General features: G+C 44.1%; 1 protein-coding gene across 2 annotated transcripts in view; it reads left to right on the top strand.

Annotated features, from left to right (window-relative positions):
- The window catches only part of CERS6 (ceramide synthase 6), a 318,039-nt gene that overhangs the window by 291,031 nt on the left and 10,260 nt on the right, over nucleotides 1-16,748 (top strand). For both annotated transcript variants that reach the window (XM_077447910.1, XM_077447909.1), the window contains exon 9: nucleotides 14,159-14,315. In XM_077447910.1, coding sequence (XP_077304036.1) covers nucleotides 14,159-14,315 — 157 coding nt within the window. The remainder of the gene's footprint in view (nucleotides 1-14,158; nucleotides 14,316-16,748) is intronic.

The following is a 16,748-nucleotide window of genomic DNA, read 5'->3' as shown; positions in this document are numbered from 1 at the left end:
CAGGCACTGCCAACCCACCTTGCTGCAGCTGCCCCTTTCACTAGCCCTCCAGGCTAACTTCTCCCCACAGTCCTCCAGACTGACACCAACCCACCCGGCTGACTCTCAGGAGATCTCCCAGTAGTGTTGACATGCTCCTGCTGTCCTCTCTCCTTGCTCTCATGCCCCCAAGGAGGGCTTCCTCCATGTTTTTTGGCAGAATCCTTCCAGCACTGGAGCCCTGGTTCACCCCTCCTCAGACTAGGGGGCACCCTCAAGGGCCATCAACAGCCTCCTCAGCACTCAATCTCTGTATTTCATCCAACTGACCCTGCTGGCATGACTCTTGCTTATTTATGAGGTGGCCTGCCCCCTGCCTGCACTCTACTGGGAATTGGCTGAGGTCCTCATAAATATTTCAAGCAGCTCCTTCTAGCTCCCACCCACCATGTCTAGAACATTCCCCAATGTCCCAGAAGACAGGCACCAGAGAGGCTGTTAGGATGAGTCATCCAGCCCTGAGTCACCGAACCCTGACCAAGAATCCCAGATCATGCTTAGCTCTGAGCCTACAATACATTTTCCTACACTAACCATTCTACACTAACAAACCTGCACTAACAACACTATGACACTAAAGGGTGCTACATCTGTATTTACTGTTTATCCACTGTGGTTATGTGCTTATAACTAAGGCTGAGCAAAATTTAACAGTTTTAATTTTCCTGAAATGGCATCATAAATTGGCGAAATTTAGTGAAAGTTTTCAATTTTGGCGTAATGAGTTGGAGTCAGTGAAGAAGGCAAAAGATGGGGTATGTGTTTTTTTAAGGGTGTGATTGATTTTAAGTGGCTTCTGGGGATAACAGAAACTCCTTTCAACTATCTTAGACCTTTTCTTATGCCAACAGACACACCCCTCATTATCCTCATCATTTTACAGTTTTCATTGAAAGAAAAAAACTTGAAAAAATGAAACTTAAACATTGAAAAAAAGTAAAAATACAAATACAAAGAACTGTGAGAGTGAGAGCCCTGGTCTAGGTGAAAATGAGGGTAAAATGGACACAGGACTCTCAAAGAGGCAGTTTGAGAAGTTCCAGCAGAAGCTTTGTGAGCAGAGAAAGCTATGCTTTAAATTTTCTCTGGATTTTGTAAGTCTGGATTGGGGCTGGAAACTTGAAGACTTCAAAGAGCATTGAGAGGGACGGAGTCTTCAGTCTTGTGTATGGGCTTTCCAGAAGTTCTGCAGGTTGTTTGTGTGTTCAAGTGCACACATTCATTATAAGGCAGAGCTGAGCATAGCTCAGAGGAGGTGGGATATGAGTTGGTGTTGGAGCAGTTGCTGTAGCCAGGAGGGAGGTGTGCTACTATTTAAAAACCCAGGCAATACCCTTGAGACGGCACTCCATGTGGGAGAGGTTCCAGGTCAGTGGACTGAGAGATTTGGGCCAGCTGACACAGTTGGGGAGACCATAGCTGAGACAACTGGAAGAGAGAGTCTTGGTGACCAGAGAAGACAGTAAGGCCGCGTACACACGGGCGAACTGTCTGACGGACTTGGTCCGCTGAAACGTGTTTCAGCGGACAGTCCGCTCGTGTGTGGGCTTCAGCTGACTTTTTCAGCGGACAGTCTGGCGGACTAAGTCTTTCGGAATTTCCGTAATATTGTCCGTCCAACTTTGGTTTCAGCGGACAGTCTGCTCGTGTTTAGCCAAGTTGGACGGACTAAGTATGGCGCATGCTGAGAAAGGATTTACACGGCCGAAGGTTGCATTGCAGTGTATTGGACGTCGTATTTCTAGTCCCGTCGTACGTGCTGTACACGTCATCGCGCAAGCTTTCAGCGGACTGTCTGTTCATCGTGTGTGGTCAAGTCCGTTCATTCAAAAGTAGGACGGACTGTCTGTCGGATTGTCTGACGGACTTAGTTGGACGGACAGTCCGCCCGTGTGTACGCGGCCTAAGACTTAGAGGAATGTGAAAGCCTGGAGTGTCAGGAGAGCCCCTTCCTAGAGGCCTGGAGTGAGCCTGCACAGCTTTGTACTGCAGCCAAGGCTGAGTGAGCCTTCAGAGCCAGTTGACTTGGCATTTTCATTTTTGTTGTAATTTGCGGGAGAAGAACCCCTGTGTGGGCAACTCGTGCATGTATGAGCTTTCATTTTTGTTACATTCAATAAAAGTGGGCTACCACTCCCTTAAACTGAAGTTTCTGTTGGCTGTGAACCCACTGAAAATGCATCTACCACTGAACTAGACATCGCCCCATATCACAGAACAAAAAAAAAAGATACCCAAAATACACAAACTCCTCTTTAAAGATAGAAAAATAATAGATCATATTTAGCATAAGCAGTAAGGGAAATTGAGAGTTTCTGCTTTAGCAAAATTTCTTAGAGATTATTTCACTCATTCCTACATATAACTGAAGTTAGCAGCGTAGAGTGACATTTTGTCTATTGTTCTAGTCAGGTCAAAGCCAGGGGTTGCCACCCGAGACTTTGCATTATTGAACTGCACAGAGGACAGATTGTCCAGTATAGACTCTCTAGCATCAGTGCAAACCTCCAGCATGCCTCTGTAAATGCTGCCAGAGGTAGCAGCCACAAATGACCTCATAGATGGGATGGCTCTGGCTTCTTGTCCGGTCCTGTGCACCACTCTACAAGCAAGGTTTGCCTATTCATAAGGGCCCTCCATGTTAATCGGGTGCATGGGAAAGTAAAAAAAAAATGGCAGTGGGGAAAAAGGGAAATATACATTTTTACTGGCGTGTGAAGTACAAGGTGGTGGTGTTTGGGGGGTTGGGGGACATCTGATGAGACCCAAGAGAATGCCACTCAACATTCCTCAACCAGAGGGATGGGGACATTACCTTCACCTATAGAATAAAAAGGGTGTTGCGCGTCCTAAAATAAAACTCAGTAGCTACTAGATACTCAATCTATATCTTAAAAGTGTCAAAGATATGATAATGTGAATAATAATTAAAAACAAAGTGCAAACGTGCTTAGTAAATCGAAAATAATAATATCAGGAAAAAAATATAACAAAGTGCATCTGTGCATAGCATATCAAAATTATTAAAAAACTTCAAAATAATATGCAAGTAATTCAAATATCAACGACAGTGATGCTGTGATAAAACATATAGTATAGAATAATAAAGTGCATACAGCAAAAAATATAAAAATCCAAAAAAACAATTGGGTTTAATTAGAGTGACCCATACATAGTTCAATCGTGAATATTAAGGTGAAATATCATAACCAAATAAAATAGTGCAGTTGTGTGTTCACAGTGCCAAGCCAACTCTCTCCGTTCAGGTGGTTTTCACGTGTTAGTGCTGGTCACACCAGGTAATTACCTTACTGCTGTAAGGTATACAGCAAAAATAGCCTTTTATAAGGAACACTTGAATTCGGGAGATGGACAGGGGGGGAACTTCACACTTTTCTAGCGTCACCGTCAACCATCAGATTCCTCCGTGGATACTATCAGCATATACACTCAAGGAATAGATAGAGTCCACCATAGTGTAGTAGATTAAAATAATATCGATTTTATTAAACAAATAGCAAACTACTCACAAAGGTAGAGAAGGACAGAGCGCACAGCAAAACAGACCGACGAGCGTGTCGCTCGGGTGTAGGCGTCACTTCCGGTTTCCAACGCGTTACGTCATACAATGACTTCACATCCCAGTTGAAGTCACTGTATGACGTAACGCGTAGGAAACCGGAAGTGACGCCTACACCCGAGCGACACGCTCGTCGGTCTGTTTTGCTGTGCGCTCTGTCCTTCTCTACCTTTGTGAGTAGTTTGCTGTTTGTTTAATAAAATCGATATTATTTTAATCTACTACACTATGGTGGACTCTATCTATTCCTTGAGTGTATATGCTGATAGTATCCACGGAGGAATCTGATGGTTGACGGTGACGCTAGAGAAGTGTGAAGTTCCCTCCCTGTCCATCTCCCGAGTTCAAGTGTTCCTTATAAAAGGCTATTTTTGCTGTATACCTTACAGCAGTAAGGTAATTACCTGGTGTGGCCAGCACTAACACATGAAAACCACCTGAACGGAGAGAGTTGGCTTGGCACTGTGAACACACAACTGCATTATTTTATATGGTTGTGATATTTCACCTTAATATTCACGATTGGACTATGTATGGGTCACTCTAATTAAACCCAATTTTTTGGGGGATTTTTTATATTTTTTGCTGTATGCACTTTATTATTCTATACTATATGTTTTATCACAGCATCACTGTCGTTGATATTTGAATTACTTGCATATTATTTTGAAGTTTTTTAATAATTTTGATATGCTATGCACAGATGCACTTTGTTCTATTTTTTTCCTGATATTATTATTTTCGATTTACTAAGCACGTTTGCACTTTGTTTTTAATTATTATTCACGTTATCATATCTTTGACACTTTTAAGATATAGATTGAGTATCTAGTAGCTACTGAGTTTTATTTTAGGACGCGCAACACCCTTTTTATTCTATTCATATTTAACCACTTTCAGACCGGACCATTTTGCTGGTCAATGACCAGAGGTCTTTTTACAATTTGGCACTGCGCTGCTTTAACTGGTAATTGCGCGGTCATGCAATGTTGTACCCAAACAAAATTTGCGTCCTTTTTTTCCCACAAATAGAGCTTTCTTTTAAAGGTATTTGACTGACTCTGCGATTTTTATTTTTAGCGATATAAACGTAAAAAGACCGCGAATTTTTTAAAAAAATTATATTTTCTACTTTTTGTTATTAGAAAAATCCAATAAACTCAATTTTAGTCATACATTTAGGCCAAAATGTATTCAGCCACATGTCTTTGGTAAAAAAAAAAGTCAATAACTGTATATTTATTGGTTTTCGCAAAAGTTGTCACATCTACAAACTAAGGTACGTTTTCTGGAATTTACGCAGCTTTTAGTTTATGACTGCCTATCTCATTTCTTGAGGTGCTAAAATGGCAGGGCAGTACAAACCCCCCCCCCAAATGACCCCATTTTGGAAAGTAGACACCCTAAGGAAATTGATAAGAGGCATGTTGAGCCCATTGAATATTTTATTTTTTTGCCTCAAGTGATTGAATAATGACAATTTTTTTTTTTTTTACACAAAGTTGTCACTAAATGATATATTGCTCACACATGCCATGGTTATATGTGGAATTGTACCCCAAAATACATGCTGCTGCTTCTCCTGAGTACGGGGCTACCACATGTGGTCGACTTTTTGGAAGCCTAGCCGCGTACGGGGCCCCGAAAACCAAGCACCGTCTTCAGGATTTCTAAGGGCATACATTTGTAATTTCACTCCTCACTACCTATCACAGTTTTGAAGGCCATAAAATGCCAAGATGGCACAAAACACCCACAAATGACCCCATTTTAGAAAGTAGACACCCCAAGCTATTTGCTGAGAGGCATGTTGAGTCCATGGAATATTTTATATTTTGCCACAAGTTGCGGGAAAATTACAAACTTTTATTTATTTATTTATTTATTTCACAAAGTTGACACTAAATGATATATTGCTCACACATGCTATGGGCAAATGTGAAATGACACCCCAAAATAAATTCTGCTGCTTCTCCTGAATACGGGGATACCACATATGTGGGACTTTTTGGGAGCCTAGCCGCGTACGGGGCCACGAAAATCAAGCACCGCCTTCAGGCTTTCTAAGGGCGTAAATTTTTGATTTCACTCCTCACTACCTATTACAGTTTTGAAGGCCATAAAATGCCAAGATGGCACAAAACCCCCAAAAATGACCCCATTTTAGAGTAGACACCCCAAGCTATTTGCTGAGAGGCATGTTGAGTCCATGGAATATTTTATATTTTGCCACAAGTTGCGGGAAAATTACAAACTTTTATTTATTTATTTATTTTTTTCACAAAGTTGTCACTAAATGATATATTGCTCACACATGCTATGGGCATATGTGAAATGACACCCCACAATAAATTTTGCTGCTTCTCCTGAGTACGGGGATACCACATGTGTGGGATTTTTTGGGAGCCTAGCCGTGCACGGGGCCCCGAAAGCCAAGAACCGCCTTCAGGCTTTCTAAGGGCGTAAATTTTTGATTTCACTCCTCACCACCTATTACAGTTTTGAAGGCCATAAAATGCCAAGATGGCACAAAACCCCCCCAAATGACCAAATTTTAGAAAGTAGACACCCCAAGCTATTTGCTGAGAGGCATGTTGAGTCCATGGAATATTTTATATTTTGCCACAAGTTGCGGGAATATTACAAACTTTTTTTTTTTTTTTTTCACAAAGTTGTCACTAAATGATATATTGCTCACACATGCCATGAGCATATGTGAAATGACACCCCAAAATAAATTCTGCTACTTCTCCTGAGTACGGGGATACCACATGTGTGGGATTTTTTGGGAGCCTAGCCGTGTACGGGGCCCCGAAATCCAAGCACTGCCTTCAGGATTTCTAAGGGTGTACATTTTTGATTTCACTCCTCACTACCTATCGCAGTTTTGAAGGCCATAAAATGCCAAGATGGCACAACCCCCCCCCCCCCAAATGACCCCATTTTGGAAAGTAGACACCCCTAAATTTAGGGGTACACTAGTGAGACTCACAGGTAAAAAAGCACCTAGGCTGTCAGCGACTGTATCAAAACGCTACAAAAAAAACTGTTAGCGATCGCAGGGATCAGGCCTGACTCTGCGAACGCTGCAGTTATGTGTGTTGTGTTTTGTAAGTGACAGTGATCGATCGATACTGCACTTGGGTGGGCTGGGCTGGGCTTGGTGGAGGGGCTAAACGCAGGTGCTAGCAGGTATCTGGGCTGATCCCGCTAACAATGCGTTTTGGGAAACCTAAACTGCTGGCGACGCTAATATAGATCTGATCAGATACTATATTACTAAGGGAGGTGTATGCTTTGCGCGTGGGTGTCAGCGGTACTGGCACTAACCTGACGTTGCCTGGGGCGATGCAGACCTTATCTGACCCTCAAACTTATATCACCCGCCGGGTGATGAGGGGGGTTAAACCTTTATTAGGTAATAAATGGCGGGTGCCCTGAAACTATAAAAAAATAACTAACCAACCAGCGTCACCTGTAACAGTTATATGGTGATCACTGGTGAAAGGGTTAACTAGGGGGCAATCAGGGGGCTTTATGCGGTAGTATATGGGGGTCCCTGGCGCTATAAAAAGCTGCGGCGAACCTAAATACCTACCTGCCTAACTAGCGTCACCTGTGACACTAATACAGCGATCAGAAAAACGATCGCTTATTAGGCTGGGTTCACACTGGAGCGATGCGGGAACGCCACGAATCCGCAGCGGGTTCCTGCATCGCATGCCTCCCGGCGGCAGTTCACACTGCCCTATGCGAACTGCTGGGAGTGTCAGTGAAATGTTTTTGACACCCCCAGATCAGTTCGCATATCGCAGTGCGATCTGCAAACTCGGACAGGAATCGGATCGCATGGTGTGAACACTCATGCGATCCGATTCTGCTGCGGACCAAAAAAAGGGTCCCGTGCGAGTTTGCGGCGGGTGCGATGCGAATTCAGCCATACTATCTGTATGGCTGAACTCGCATCGCACAGAGATCGGATGTGATTTTCACTGCAGTGCGGTGCGAATCACATCCGTTCTCATAAACCGCTGCAATGTGAACCCAGCCTTAGTGACACTGGCGACGGGGGGTGATCACGGGGTTAAACCTTTATTGGGGGGGTTAGGGGGTACCCTAGAACTAAAGGGGGCTAACCCTAACTGCCCTAACAGTTATTACAGTCACAAATTACACCAATGCAAGAATAAAAAAAAAATGCAATTGGTGTCACTGTGACTGGGGGTGCAGGGGTGATTGGGGGGGTGATCGGGGGGTGAAGGGGGGTGAGAGTGTGCCTGGCATGTTCTACTGTGTAGTGTAGTGTTGGTGCAACTCACCGATCCTCTCTCCTCGGTGCCGGAACGAAAAATACCGACACGGAGGAGAGATTACATCACTTCCTCTGCCTGTGTTTACATTACAGGAGAGGAAGTGATGTCACTGGTGGCTGCAGGGGTGAGGTACGTATTAATTAACTTTTTTCCTCCACAGATATTCTTTTTACAGTTTAGTACACTAACATAGGTGAATAAGTGAACATTGATGTAGATTGTAATGAAGGACCAATTAGGATAGTGGATGAGGCTCTTAGTGAGTAAGCAGACCTTGCTATTTAAGTGCAAGGTTGGCTTTTGATGGTTTGTGTCATCCTTTTTACCACCAACCCTAGCATGGTGTGCATTGCTGTGACATCTGATCTTGTTAGCATCATATTGAAGTTAGCCAGTCTACTGTGAAAAAAAGGAGGTGGGTGGGCACAAGGTGGTAGGCCCACGTAGGTGGAAATTATACATCTATCCCTTTTGCTATTGTTCTCAATTCAGCAACTATTATCAACACAGTCTCAGTACAGCTGCGGTATTTTCCTACAGTAAAATTAATAAGCAGCATAAAGGCAGAGCAGGGGGCTTAGGTGGAGAGATCTCCTTACTGGAACCTTAAAGAGTAACTCCACTATTGTTGAGAAAAAAAACATTCCCCTATGGCTGGTCTATGTGCATTGCAAAGATTGTAACAAACGTTGTTGCAGATTCCTACCTTTTGTTAATCTAAATAAATCCCTGTGTGTTTGTCTGTGTCCATATGGGAAAGTGAGTCTAATGGGAGTGGTTTCATAATTATCAATCAGCTGTGCACCTGCAGGGCACTAATGAGGAAAGTTGCTGGGCCTGCATTTCCTATTGGAAGTATCCCACCAAAAATGGCATTTTTGCTGCAGGTGATGCCTACGAATCTGATTTGTATCTTAGTACAGACTTCTGGGAAAATCAGTTAGCTAATCACACAAGCAGGAAATGATTTCTGGGGGTGTTCTGTACACATTCTGTGTACAGAACACTTCCAGGTAGCCATATTCCATTGCATTATACAGAAAATGACAACGGCTGCAGATTGAAAAGGTCATTTTCAATAACATTCAATTACAATATGACTTGTGTCCCAATTGTATATGCTATATATTATTTTTTCTTAATTTTTTTCCCCTATCAAAGTGGAGTTACTCTTTAAAGAGATACAGTAAAAGAATCCAGAGGCACCGTAGAAAATCCAATGAGCTTAGCAGCCTGACACCATGTACATAAGACAATCATGTCTGTTTTGGGTGGACTAAACCTTTAACTTTGGGTTGATTGATTACAGTTGAAGGGCTGACAAACATATAAATGTGTTCTAGTTCATATTTCTGTACCAGCATTAATAGTATCAGGGGTGTCACAACTACTTTGTTACACTTTGTTCATTTTTCTGCTGATGCACCTTATTATTACAGTTGCTGACGTTTGACTCTAATACAGTAGAGAGCCAATAAGCAATTTAGCAAAGATCAAAAAGTGGTCATACAGCTATTGCAAGACTCTAAGACTTTAATCAAGTGCGGCTATGAGGAACCCTCTGGCAACAAGGAACGGGAAGCGATCTCAGACATTGCCACTATATCAGAAAGTAATTACTCTGGAATGGCAAGCTTCTTACATTGGTAATAATTCTGTTTCAACCCTAGCTCCTTTCATTGTCCTTAAAGAAGAAATCAGCTAAGCACCATTTACATTTAGACTGGCCACATAATTATGGAAGAACCCTGGGGCCATCATCATTTCTTTTTTTTTCTTTTTTTTCTACAGAATTCTGAGATTTAAAAAAAAAAAAAAAAAAATTGTTACAGTCATCATAAAAGTTTTTTTTTTTTTTACATAACTCTGAGTTTGAAAGTCAATTCTGAAGATTTTTTTTTTTTACAGAATTCAAAATTTTGAAACATTTTTTTTCAAACTGTGACTTTGAAAGTCAGAATTCTGACTTTTAGCCCTGGTTCACATTGGTACAATACATGTCAAATCGGTGGCAATGACCTAATCGGCGTGACGCTACATTTGCGGTTTCTGTACTACTTTTTTGCCATTTTGGGCTGCGATTTACATTGATATCTGTGCAGAAACCTGCACAGATGTCTCTGAAATTGCGGCCTAAATCGGGACTGACATGCTGGAGTGAAATTTGTGCAAGTTCAGCTGAATTAGCACGGCTTCATTCCCGCAGCTCAGTGTAAACCTAGGCTCAATCTCAGAATTCTGACTTTCAAACTCAGAATTCTGTAAAAAAGAAATTCAAAAAAAGTGTACCGTATATACTCGAGTATAGGCCGACCCGAATATAAGCCGAGGCCCCCAATTTACCCCCAAAAAAACTGGCAAACTTATTGACTCGTGTATAAGCCGAGGGTGAGACATGCCTGTCCATCCCTGTGTGTGTGTCCGTCCCTGTGTGTCCGTCCATCCCTGTGTGTCCGTCCATCCCTGTGTGTGTGTGTGTCCATCCATCCATCCATCCCTGTGTGTGTGTGTGTCCATCCATCCATCCCTGTGTGTGTGTGTGTCCATCCATCCATCCATCCCTGTGTGTGTGTGTCTCCATCCATCCATCCATCCCTGTGTGTGTGTGTCTCCATCCATCCATCCATCCATCCCTGTGTTTGTGTGTCTCCATCCATCCATCCATCCCTGTGTGTGTGTCTCCATCCATCCATCCATCCCTGTGTGTGTGTGTCTCCATCCATCCATCCCTGTGTGTGTGTGTCCATGTGTGTGTGTGTGTGTGTGTGTGTGTGTGTGTGTGTGTGTGTGTGTGTGTGTGTGTGTGTGTGTGTGTCCAGCCTACCTGTGTCCCGAGCCTGTGTCCCGAGCCTCCGTCCCGTGCCTTGCCTCCTTGCCTCCGTCCCGTGCCGTGCCTTGCCTCCTTGCCTCCGTCCCGTGCCGTGCCTTGCCTCCTTGCCTCCGTCCCGTGTCGTGCCTTGCCTCCGTCCCGTCCCGTGCCGTGCCTTGCCTTGCCTCCGTCCCGTGCCTTGCCAGGATCGCCGCTCTTCGTCGGCGCCTCGGCGGCCATTCTAAAATTCGAAAGCCGCACCTCCGCCTCCGCCTCCGCCTGTGATAGGCGGAACACTGAATTTCCCAGCAGCATGTGTTCCGCCTATCACGGACATCGTCTCATCCTCGTACTACGGACGAGGATGAGACGATGTCCGTGATAGGCGGAACACAGGCTGCTGGGAAATTCAGTGTTCCGCCTATCACAGGCGGAGGCGGAGGCGGAGGCGCGGCTTTCGAATTGTAGTATGTCCGCCGTCTGTCTGCTCGATACGCTGATCGAGCAGTCAGACGGCGATGACTCGAGTATAAGCCGAGGGGGGCACTTTCAGCCTCAAAAAAGAGGCTGAAAATCTCGGCTTATACTCGAGTATATACGGTATGTTTTTTTAATGATGGCCCCAGGGCTCTACCATACATAAAATAAACAAGTCCAAATTAAAAACCTTTTAAGGCCACTCAGGATAACATTTTTCTAATTCTGGATGCTTTTGCCAATAAGACATCTATAAGACATCTATATGCTATACACTGTGTATATTACATGCGTATGAATGTGCCCTTTAATCAGCAAAAAATGGAGGATTCTGGTTTGTGAAGCCTTTGCTCCCCCCCGCCCCCCGCACCCTAGCTGACTATTTTATCCTAGAGAACATGTGCTATGCTTATTATCACCACTAGGTGGCACAGTCATGTCATTGCATCTCTCCTGTGCCTTAATGAATTTATGTTTGAAAGTGTTTTAATTATGATACAGATTTATATACGCTGTGTAGGTATGTGTATTATTACCAGGCACGGGCTGAGCCCAAAAAAAGGCCCGGGCATTTTAGACTGAGCAGCCTGTGTGGGGTGGGGGTCTCTGGGCGGTTGGTGATTTGGGGTTTCAGTATAAAATAAACTATTACTCACAGAGACAGGTATAAATTATTACTCACAGAGCCAGGTATAAATTATTACTCGCAGAGCCAGGTATAAATTATTACTCACAGAGCCAGGTATAAATTATTACTCACAGTGTCTCTCGGGTCTCTACCCACCTCCCACACTTGAAAGCCAGCAAGGTGCTGCGGCTGCATATAGGGGAGGTGGTGGCCTTGGCTTCTCTGTCCCTCCTCCTCTCCTTGGGTCCTGGTTGGCAGGTGACCGGTGGCTGCAGGGCACATGCGCGAACTGCGGCTTTCAGCCATGCATATTGTCCCGCGGCCTACCCTGCCAGCTTCTTTTCAGTCAAGCGGCCTGGCTCTCGGCCCTATGGCCAGTCCGGGCCTTATTATTACTATATATATATATATATATATATATATATATATATATATATACACCCAGCAATAAGTAGTGGTACCTGCACTCCATACAAAGGTAATGCCTGGGTGCATTGCAGAATTAAAGTATATCCAATCAAATGAATAGAGAACACTTCACAGGACTTTTGTGAAGAGAAGCTGGTTTTAGGCTGTGTTCACTCTGTTATGACAAACGCTCTGACATTGGGAGCTCATGTCACATGACATGTGAAAATCACAAGACGGGAGCTGTCTTAACTGGTCTGACACAAGTCGATCTGACTTTGAAAATGCTCCCTGCACTACTTTGGTCCGATTTTGATCTTACTTCAGCCCACTGAATACCACTAAAGTCGGATCAAAGTCGAATCAAAGGCAGATCGCCGTCTTAACTAATCCGATATAGGCCCGCCACTTGTGCTCTGATCTTGAAGGGGAATGCCACTCCAAATTAAAAAAGAAAAACGCCATGGGTTCCCCCTCCAAGAGCATACCAGGCCCTTCAGTCTGGTATAGATTTTAAAGGAAACCCCCCATGTCGAAAAAACAGCGTGAGAGTCCCCCCAAAATCCATACCAATCCCTTATCTGAGCACACAGCACAGCAGGTCAGGAAAGGGGGTGGGGACGAGTGAGTGCCCCCCCCAAACGTATCAGGCCACATGTCCTCAACATGGGGGGTGGGTGCTTTGGGGCATGGGGGGCCCTGTGCCCCCCCAAGCACCTTCTCGCCATGTTGATAAGGACAAGGGCCTCTTCCCAACAACCATAGCCGTTGGTTGTCTGGGTCTGCAGGCAGGGGGCTTATAGGAATCTGGAAGCCCCCTTTAACAATGGTGCCCCCAGATGCCTGCCCCCCACCTTATGTGAATGAGTACCCTACCCATTCACCTGAAAAAAAAGTGTAAAAAATAAAACACATTACACATGTTTTTAGAGGAATTTATTAAGGCAGTCTCTTCGTCTCTTCTGATCTCTTCTCCCCTCTCCAGCTCTTCTGTGTCCTCTGCTGACGTCTTCTGCCACTATCGGTTCTTCTTCGTTCTCTCTCAGGTTCTTCTCCCTCTGTCCGTTGTCTTCTGCAGGGTCTCCTCCGCTATCTTCTCACTCTTTTGATCGCTCTTTTGCCCAGTCTTCTCCCTCTGTTCTTCTTCCAATGTTGACTCAACGCGCTCTCCCGCTCTAATGCCGGGTGCGTGGTGTGCCACTACTTATATTGGCATGGGACGGGGTCACTGGAGACACGCCTCTTATGACGTCACCGCCCATAATGCCCCAGGTGGTGACATAATAAGGTGCAGGGCCTCCAGATGACATCACACGGTGACCCCGCCCCATGCCAATATAAGTGGCACACCGCAGGGTAAGGACTGACCAGACAGCGGGTGGGTGGGAGGTTTGCTGGGGGTGTTAGTGGTATACTGGGGGGGGGTTTGCTGGCGTTGTTAGTCTTGCACCGCACACATGGGGGGTTTGCTGGGGGTGTTAGTGCCACCCCACTGGCGGCCCGGGTGGGGGGGCTTTGTTTGCCGCCAAAAAAATTAAAAACACCAGCCGCCACTGATAACAAGCATGCTTTACTGCATCTACAGACTGATTTTACTGTTGTGGGTTTAGTAACACTTTAAATGCAAGAGGCCTTGCTTGTTGTTGATTTGATTCTTTTTATAATATATTTGTATAACTTTCCTTTCATTTGCTCTCCTTTGTACTTGTGTGCAGTTAGTGTAGTAAAGTCATTCTTTTACAATTTATATCTTCAATAACACCATTTACTTTTTTTTTGTCTTTTTATGCTTATGCAGTGTTCACATTCATTGATGATTCACTAGTAATCCATTGATGCCTTGTATATGTGAGTTTACTAGTCATGATAACCCAGTTGTTTAATATCTGATGTTTGTATTGCAGGATATTAAACACCACGTTGTTTGAAAGCTGGGAAATTGTGGGTCCATATCCTTCCTGGTGGGTTTTTAATCTTCTGCTTCTAGTCCTGCAGTCTTTGCATCTATTCTGGTCTTACCTAATAATCAAGATCACCTGCAAAGCAATCTCAAAAGGCAAGGTGAGGTTTGTGCTCTCCATCCCTATTGTTGTAGCCATCAGTCTTTGAACATGGAGTACTGTTTGAGAATGTTCCTGAGCTTTGATAGCCCTTCCAAGTAAAACGCAATGTCACTCACAATAATAGCTCTATTCAAAACCCCGACTTCTGAAAATCAATAATTTCATTTTTACAATAGTCTATTCTTTTCCTTCCCGGCTGAAACACACACAGACCTTTTCTTTTTTCACCCATTCTTACAACAGATCTTTACTATGTAATACAAAATAACAGAAATAACAAAAATATAGGTGGGAATAATAGTTTCTCCTCTTTTTTCCTCAGTAGAAATTGAAAAGTAAAATGTTTGGAATTATTACGGTACATTAGGACTAAACCCAAAAAGATATAAGTAATAATTTGAGGCTTACCAGTCCTGAGATGTGGTGGATTCGTTTTCTTTTTTTTTTTTCAGGCTAAGAACATTTTTAAAGAAGTACAGAAAATACCTGTTGATATTATTTTCCTCTGAAATTATCCTTCTTTTGGTAAACTATTAATCCCATCAGCCCTAATTTAAAGGAGATGAACAAAGGCAGACATGTTTGAAGTCCAGCCTGGGTGACATTCATAGCTCCCCCCATAGATACAATGGAGGAGTGAGTGTAGCCACCCAGTGAAAGTAAGGCCCCTTTCACACTGAGGCGCTTTGCAGGCACTAGAGTGCTCAAAATAGCACCTGCAAAGCGCCCAAAAACAGCCGCTGTGTATTTACCACTCCTAAAGCGCTCCTTCCCATTGAAAACAATGGGGCAGCGCTCCAAACCCACCTGCAAAGCACCACTGCAGCTCCGCTTTGCGGGCGGTTTTAACCCTTTTTCTGTCACTAGCGGGGGTTAAAACTGCTAGCGGCCGAAAAGCGCTTCCCCCGAAAATAAGCTCAGGTCTTATATTCATTTTTGCAACCAAAAACACAGTAGGGCTTATTTTCGGGGGGAAGGACTTGCAATTTAGTCCCCATTGTGAACAGCATAAAAAAGTCATTTCAAACTGCCAGAATCCCCGCCACCACAACAGAATATGATGCAAAAGGTATGTGTCTCTGCAATCCAACCATGTCACATACCTTCCCAAAGCACCGTCTAGCACTTCCGTGACCCGCCTGATTGGTCTTCCCTGGCACAAGCACTGTGGGGGGGGGGGGGGGACGAGATCCCCCAATGACAGCTGGCAGAAGAGGAGAGCAGCAGTGAAAAGCTGAGAGCAGCTCGGCACTTTCGTGACCTGCCTGAGGTCTTCTACACCTCCTGAGCCTCGCAGAGGGGGTAGAAATCTCCCGCTGACAGCTGGGAGAAGAGGAAGACTCCAGTAGCAATAGAGGACTCCAGAAGCCCAAAGCCACCCTAGACTAGGGCTTATTTTCAGGGTAGGGCTTACATTGCAGCCTTCCTGGAAAATCAGGGTAGGTCTTATTTTTGGGGTAGGTCTTACTTTCGGGGGAAACACGGTGTATTAATAAAAATGTTTTTGGGCTTAGATACAATTTAATACAGTAACTGAGTTGATTTACTAAACACTAAAAGACTGTGCACTCGGCTCCAGAGCTTAATAAATGAGGTGAAGCTCTGCTGTCTTCCATCATCCAATCATGTTCAAGCAAAAATGCTTTTTTACTAAACTCTAGAGCAATTGCACTTGTAAAGTGCACAGTCTATTTGCCTTTAGTAAATAACGCCAATGGTGTGCAAGTAGGAATAAAACAAAAGTAAAACACATGAGCTCTTGAAATCATGAAATGAATACTTAGTATCAAAAACAGATTGTTGGCTGAAATTACCCTTGTACTATAGTGTCACTGTGTAGAACTGGTTAATTACCATGTATGAAAAGCTTTTTTCTAGTTTTGGACAGTGTGGAGAAAGAATAGGACTCCTTGTGTTTTTACTGTTTTATGGACATCCCTTTAGATGTGCAACAGTAAGGCCCCTTTCACACGGGACGGACCCGTGATGATCCGCCCCGCGAACATCCGCATTTGCTCAGTGGGCATCACTCCGTTGATCCCTGCTGAGCCGGCGGATGACAGGACCTCCCTGTCAGATCTCCGCTCTCCTCTATGGGGACCATCTATCCATGTTCATCCGATCCACTCTGCACACAGGAAAATAGGATTTTCATCTATCTGCAGAATTGGACCATAGCGGAGACGGATGATATGAACATCCGCTGACACCCGCTATCCCATAGGAATGTATGTATGTCCGTATTTCATCTGAAAACGGATGGATGAAATACAGACATGCGGTCCGCATGTGTGAAAGGGGCCTAACATGTAACAGTGAGATGGGCAACTGTTAGCTAATATCCACAATTCAAACATTATACCTGGGACTTTAAATTTGGCGCATCACATACATGATTAATACACATGATTGCAAATTTATTATTCCATAT

Source organism: Lithobates pipiens, unplaced genomic scaffold (assembly GCF_037356315.1).
Source record: "Lithobates pipiens isolate NorthernLeopardFrog02 unplaced genomic scaffold, aLitPip1_a1.2 Scaffold_22, whole genome shotgun sequence".
In the NCBI taxonomy this organism is placed as follows: Eukaryota; Metazoa; Chordata; class Amphibia; order Anura; family Ranidae; genus Lithobates; species Lithobates pipiens.
Note: the sequence above shows the minus strand (reverse complement) of the source record. Positions and strands in the feature narration are given on the sequence as shown.